A 6,962-nucleotide genomic window follows, 5' to 3' on the forward strand; every position below is an offset into this window, starting at 1 on the left:
GGAACCAAAACTGTCTGAATATCTCGTTTTGGAGACAATTTATCTGCCGGCCCGTTTGCAACTAAGCTAAAAACTTGCGGATATATTGCGAAATTTTGAAAAAGCAAAGATTTTCAAAATCTGTTGAGATACCAAGCAGAAGTACTTCACGAGAATTTATCAAGATCCCCGCCGCAGTTATCAGCAGCTCAAAATTATTATTTTCTCTTCAACGCCTGCTTTATTTGAAATTTGCATTAGAAAGAGAAACCTAGTTCACCAGCAGGAAATTGTGCTTTTCTCGTTTTTTCCATCGTTCCGTTTCTCAAACATTGCTAAGAACCAACTTGTGTTATCAATTTTGAGCTTGATGGAAGCTTTGAGAAGTGTGTAGTATTTTAGAAACCTTGTGTACCAACATGATGTTGCGAAATTTTTAAAAAACTCCCAAGATTTGAAAAATCTGTTTAGATTAACAATAAGAACTGCCTAGAAAACTGCATATTGTAAATATCATCTGGCTGTCTTTAGCTAAAGACAGATTTTTTCTTAAAATGCATCCATATTCAAAACTCGCGCACAAAAGAGAAACCTAGGCCAGCAGCAGAAATGGTGGTTCTCTTATCCCCTCTTGCTTGATTTCTGATAAATCACTCAAACCTAATTTCATTTAATAATTCTAAATTTATTTGTAGATATCTTATATTATTTTTTACTTTCTAGTCTTAGAATCCCCTTTTTCGTGATGGCCTAGACTTTTAATACATTTTGGAAAACGCGCGCTACCGAGATTAATTTATACGAATTTCGTTCACGTCATCAGAAATGGTTTTTGCTAGGTAGTGTGATTCGAAACGAATAATGAAGACGATCTGAAAAAACGATGTGAATATTTTAAATTCAAATATTTAAAAAAATACCATAAAAGAACATAATTCCGATTAGTAACATGTCAGAAGTTTTAAGGTTTTTCTCTGTTTTTATCAGAATCGAGAGAATCCAATAAAAAACAAAAATTCAATTCAGATGGATTTCCTTCATGAAGTGAAGTGTTGCAAGACGTCCTGTGATTTTCTGAATTTCCTCGAAATTCTCCAACGACAACATATTGACCAATAATTGTTCAAATCAGATTTTTATCATTTACCTTGTTTGCCTTCTCAACGACCATTTGGAACGCTTTTGGAACTAAACCTGAATGCGTCTGTATAGAATATTTGGATTATTGTTAATTTCTCAGTTTCAAAATACCTTTTTCGGTGTAGCATAGGTTTCTCCTGCTAGTTAGAAAGCGTGCTCCATTGGTTTATAACGCTGTTTGTTTTGGTTCATAAGACAGTTTGAAGCAAAAAAATGGAGGCGATTGAACATATTCACTGGCTTCATCTAACCACAAGGGTTTTTTCGGTTTCTGTGTTCCAGAAAACACTGATCGCTTGGTGTTCGATGTAAATTTAAGTCGCTTTCAACCGTGGCCGCGACAGCCTTGATTCGGGAAGATCCAAAACGATAAATCCTAATCAGGTAGGTATCCTTCAAAGAAATGGAGTTGTAGAGTTCCATGTTTTTTTTCCAGATGTGTATTTTCCACCTGAAAGTGTGGAACCTCCAAGTAGCCATTAACGACTACCTAAGACCTCTACTTCACAAACGGAAATTAATGAAACACAACATTACCTACAAGTAAGACACTTTATGAAACATGAAATGAAAAACCGGCAATTTGCTCATATTCGTGAAAGAATACAATACATGAGAACAAATGTCTCGAGTAAAATAAGCGCGTGATGAGTGAATTTTCTATCACAGACTAAAAAAAATTGAAAAAAAGGTTCCGATGGGATTTTAAGATACATGATGAAATTAAGGCTAGAAACATAAACACAGATAGGTCTGGTTGGTGGATTTTTTGTCAATAATAAGGTACATGAGTGTGATGAGGACCAGTTGATAAAGTGATGAATGTGTTGTAAAAAAAAGTTGGAGCAATTTACAAGAACAATTAGAAAAGGGTTCAGTGCACAACGGGGAGAGGCGAATTTTCAAAAAAACCGGAGGATGGAAAAATGTTTCAATAGAAATTGATACGCAAGAGAGCTACAATAAACAACCGAATAAAAATCTAAAAAATACTAAAGTGCAGAGGGATGAGTAGAACATCGGGCAATGAATATCTTTGAGATAAATTAGTTAGTGGTAAAAATATGATTCTTCATCATGAAGATGCTGATGTTGCCTGAGCGGATGATTGCTCAGCTACCGAAGAAATGCCAGTGTTATTCTCGCTGGCTTGACTTTGCTCGTTGCATCCGAAAGGATTGAGTCGATGCACGTAGCAGAGATTGCAGACGCGAACCTGGAAACAATAAGGTTCAACAAATTCAGGAGCATTATTCTTTTTCAACTTTTTTGGTTAAGATTCTGAGCCTCAGAAGAAAAAATTCTGTGAGAAAAATCAAAAGACATACCTTTCTATCATATCCGTGCTCCGGAATGCTGATAGAATTGCAAGAGCACTTGTGACAGAAAATGCGTCCACAGTTGCGGCAGTGATGACGACGACGAACGAAATTGAATGGCATGGAGCAGGCGGTGCACTGTTCGCAATCCTCATCCGGAACCCATCGGACACCTGGGTAAACTAATCAATAAGTAGTCACGTGCCTCGAGTTATACACACAACGAACATATGGTTAGAGTTTTGGTTTAACGGTAGGGACGTGCGAAATGAAACAAAGGACATGTTAGTTTTCAAAACTTACCCATGAATGCAGGAAGTGGTAACGTCTCCTGTGCCTCAACACCGGTCTCTTCGCCTTCGGTGGAATTATTTGCGACTTGTGCGTTGACCTGAACACGTATTGAAATGATAAGGAGGGATGCGGTTTGTATCTCACCACCTCGTAGACTGGGATCACCTCTGAGGGCTGAAGAATTATCTTCAACACCTTTCTGATTTCACTGGAGTAGTTGGTTTGAAGCTGGTCAGCGACGCCAGCGATGCACACAAAAAGTCGATGCACGAGGTCTTCGGAGGAACGGAAGCGAGATCTCAGGTTCTTCGGATCGATAAGAGTCCTGAAAAAGCGAAAATTTAACAATAAGTTGTTTTATGTCTTCTAGGAGGTAGAACTTTGGGGCTGATATGAGAAGAACGAGAAGGAGGTGCAAAGAAAGAAAAGGAGAAGTCAATATAGCATTTGGCGAGTCGACACTTTCTGTCGTTGTTTATTATTTCCTCCTTCTTCATCTTGTTCTTCTTCTCTTTCTCTCCACCACACACTACATTTCTCTCTATATCCCCTTTCAAATGTTATTGTTGAAAACATTGAGTTACCTTGGCTCGTTTTGCATTGGAATAATTATTTTGCTATGCTTCTCGTGCTTCTTCTTAATCGCAACCAATTGCTCCGCAGTCTCATGTGCCAAAGCTTGAAGAGTTGCCTGCTCGTCCACGTCTTCTTCGTTTTCTTTCGAGTTGGACTCAGTTTCACTGCTGTCTCCTGACGACGCCACCATTTCAACGTTCTCGTTGTTGCTGTCGCTTTCGTTTTCTTCGGATGATGCAGTTTCAATGACGTCATCGTCCAACTCCTCATCTGATTTATCCACCATTCGGTTGAGGTTATCTTCGCTTCCAGAGCTTGGACTCGTCAGACCAGACGATGCTAGAGATGTGGCCTCACTAGCACTATCCCGAAGATCAGAGTCTAGAGAGCTTGTACTGTCCGATGGCATGTCACACATCCACACTCTTTGGTTGTTCTTCGCCTTCTCCTCGTCGGTGGCATTCGTGCGGAAGTCGCTCATTGTGAGTTTACTGGACGAGTCTTCCGGTACAGCAGTCTCACCTTTGCAGAGAACCGTCTCCAGCCGTGTAAGCTCCACTGGAGTCAGTATTCTCAACAAGTTGCGGATTTTGACAAGAAGTGAGTAGAATGGGCGGAACATTTCCGATAGATTTTCGGCGGGCACGTCAACGTTGAGCGCTCCTTCCGAGTAGACTAACAGTCCCCATACGATGCCAAGTCGCGGAATGGCGATCATCACTGATGGGTCACAGTAGTCGATGAGGTCTTGTGTGATCAGATCCTTCTCTAGTGCCAGCGAGAGTACTTCAGAGAAGAGAACAGCAACATCCAGCTGAGAATCGTGCTCTTTGACCGATTTGACTGGAACCATCGCCGACACATATTGATACTCGAATTCGGCAAACAACTTGTCAAACTTGAGCAAGTTCTCCTTGATGACTGGATTGTATGCAGATGGATCGCGTAGAGATTGGTTCTGAAAGTTTGCAAAATGTCAGTGGTGTCTGATTTCGTTAGTGGACTGCTGTCAGTGGTATCTTGTAAACTAACCTTGAGCAAGTCCCTAAGAATGTCAAGCTGTTTCGTCACTTCCTTTGCTAGCGGTCGAATCAGATCCGATTCTGTCTCGTGGTCAATGATGTTAGATCCAGCGGACAGGCACTGCAATGAAATTGTAAGTGTACTTGGACTTTTCAATCTGATCCCTTTTTTGAAAAAAAACGTTTTTTAAATATTCCCCCTGTAGTTAGTTCAAATTTCCTTGTCTTTGCAACCACCACTCATTGTTTTCGTCGTCTTCTAGTGTCTGGTACGGCTATTGTGACCCGAACAACAATCAGGAAAAGAAACCAACCTCTGCTCCAAACCACAGTTGTCCTGGCAATGTGTCGTGCAAAATTTCGTCGGGAAACTTGATGCGGAAATCTCGGCATGCTCGATCCTGCTCTCGTGGATACAAGTGTATCAGCATTTCAGCTGAAAAAAAAACCAAAAGTTCAATTCCGTTCCCCTACCACTTTGAAAAGAGCGCCACAATGGCCCACTACCACGACAGATTTAGGTTTCCTAAACAAAACCGAGGGAGCTCCTCGTCGCTGACGATTAGTGGTCAAAAATCTCGAGAAGTTGACAAATATTTATGTTCACTATTTTTTTTTGAAAAAAATACTTTTTTCTATTTTCTCTCCTGCTCTCAAAATGAATTTTTTCGAAGAAAAAAGTTGTGCCTACTTTGCACTCTCTCTAAATTGAATGTAAGTACATTCATTACACATTCTTAGCAAAATGAACCCTACCAGTTTAATCCAAAGTACGTGCACTTTCCAATGGAGTCCCTGAAGTGTCTAAAAACTCACTAATGATATGTAGAACACGATCCTGAGCCACACGAAGTCTTGTGACCAAAGCGTTACATCTGTCCGGATCTCTTCTGCCATCGAATGAATCGAGCTCGCTTGCTGAAAAAAATGATAATGGAACAATTGATGTTTGATCGCCGCGTACACAGGAATGATAAGCAGTTTTTGAATTTCGAAACAAGCGAAAGAAACCATTGAACTCGTTGTTTACTTCACCTCTTCGGTAAACATCAAGTGTTGTGAGAAAACTGTGAGAGAGCTCTTAGCAACTCTTTTCTATCCTTTTTCTTTCCCAAAATCAAAGTGACGTTGTTTTTGGAAAACAATGGTTATTTTCAGTCCAAAATTCCCTCCATTTTGGTAAACTATAGTGGAATGAAAGAAGACCGTGAGATTCTCGCTTACTATACGAAAAAACGAGAATTAGTTTCTTCAAAAAACAGATGATTGGCTTCAATTGCAGAAAAAGGGAGACTCTCCCCTTAAAAAATTGAGCAAATACGGAATTTACTGCGCCCGGTTTTGTGTATTGTTCACGCACCCTTCAAAAGAGCTTAGGTGCCATGCCCCAGAGAATTTTTTTTGCATTTCGTCTACGTCAGCAGTTCTACACCGAATAACAGTCATCAATCGAGTTCCTGTTATCCATTACAAAATTGATGTCCTTTCATCAAGAAACAAAAGGACAGATGGCCATTTTTGGGAAAGAAATTTCCAAAACCTACCAATGTCATTCAGTGCTGAATCGGCATAGTAGAATCTAGCGAGTGGCATCCAATCATCTGGACGAGGTTTATTCCAAATTTTACGGAAAGATTGCATCACAATATCTGAAATTAAATGTGACTCATATATGGGTGAAATTGAAGGAATGAATTAAAAAAAAGAAGAAGAAGAAGTAGTAACAAAAGAAACGAAAAGACAAAGGAAGAAAAAAGAAAATTATAAAAAAGAGAGAGCCTTAAGTGTATGCTTTAGATGGAAATGACTTGTCACCGGGCTTCAGATGAAGAGGAAGAACTGAATAAAACAGAAGGAGAAAGAAAATGCTCTAAAATTTATTCCTGGTTTAATTTATTCCTCTTGTAGAACATTTCATTTCAATGCGGAAATGGAGATAGTGTGGAAGGAGAAAAATTTTTATCAGGACGACGATCTTGACAGCAAACATGATAAGAAAATGAGGAGAAAGAGATGAAGAGACTTAGAAAAGCTTTTCGTTTCGGGGTAGAATATCAGTTCTACCGGACACCTGACCAATGACTTTGTCTATCCGTCTTACTTCCTACTTTTTTTTCTCATCATTTTTCTTCCGCTAACAAATTCCCTTCTGTGCTTGCTTAAATCGAAATTAAGAAGCGAGATGGGTGGTGCTGAAGAAGCAACAACAACGGAAATGGGCAAAACATTCATCAGCGCACACACACCGCCGCACCACAAAGATAGACATCTCAATGAAATTGGAATTCAGGATGAGTCCGAGATAAAGGCGGAGCTTTTTTCTCTCTTTTTTCAATTCAAAAACTGTATATGAAAATAATCTGACCTAATTTTCAAAGTGGATTGGGAGAAGACAGGCACTTGGCCATCACCCTCAGTTCAATAACCTTCCTAGTGCTGGTTATCACAAAAACTGGACTGGGGCTGAAGGGGTTTTGAAGAAGTGTGTTTGCTTTTTACACAGACCGAGAAAAATTGGTATATATCAAAAGAGAAAAAAAAAGTGGTGCGAAAAAAAACCGAACTAAAACAGACCCAGAGAGGAAACTTTTTGGGTTTTTTTTCCTTCGGCAGAATTTGGCGCTCTTTTCTT

At 39.6% G+C, this 6,962-nt stretch overlaps 1 protein-coding gene across 1 annotated transcript; it reads right to left on the reverse strand.

The window, feature by feature from the left end:
- Positions 1–2,194: 2,194 nt before the first annotated feature.
- Cbr-lst-2 lies at positions 2,195–5,971 on the reverse strand (the record flags this gene model as incomplete). Its single annotated transcript, XM_002644489.1, has 9 exons — positions 2,195–2,335; positions 2,448–2,611; positions 2,742–2,829; positions 2,877–3,057; positions 3,317–4,266; positions 4,341–4,451; positions 4,645–4,766; positions 5,147–5,248; positions 5,875–5,971. The coding sequence occupies 9 exons, from the start codon at positions 5,969–5,971 to the stop codon at positions 2,195–2,197; spliced, it is 1,956 nt and encodes a 651-aa protein (XP_002644535.1).
- Between the last annotated feature and the right edge of the window lie 991 nt (positions 5,972–6,962).

Source organism: Caenorhabditis briggsae (assembly GCF_000004555.2).
Source record: "Caenorhabditis briggsae complete genome, chrX, whole genome shotgun sequence".
Lineage (NCBI taxonomy): Eukaryota > Metazoa > Nematoda > Chromadorea > Rhabditida > Rhabditidae > Caenorhabditis > Caenorhabditis briggsae.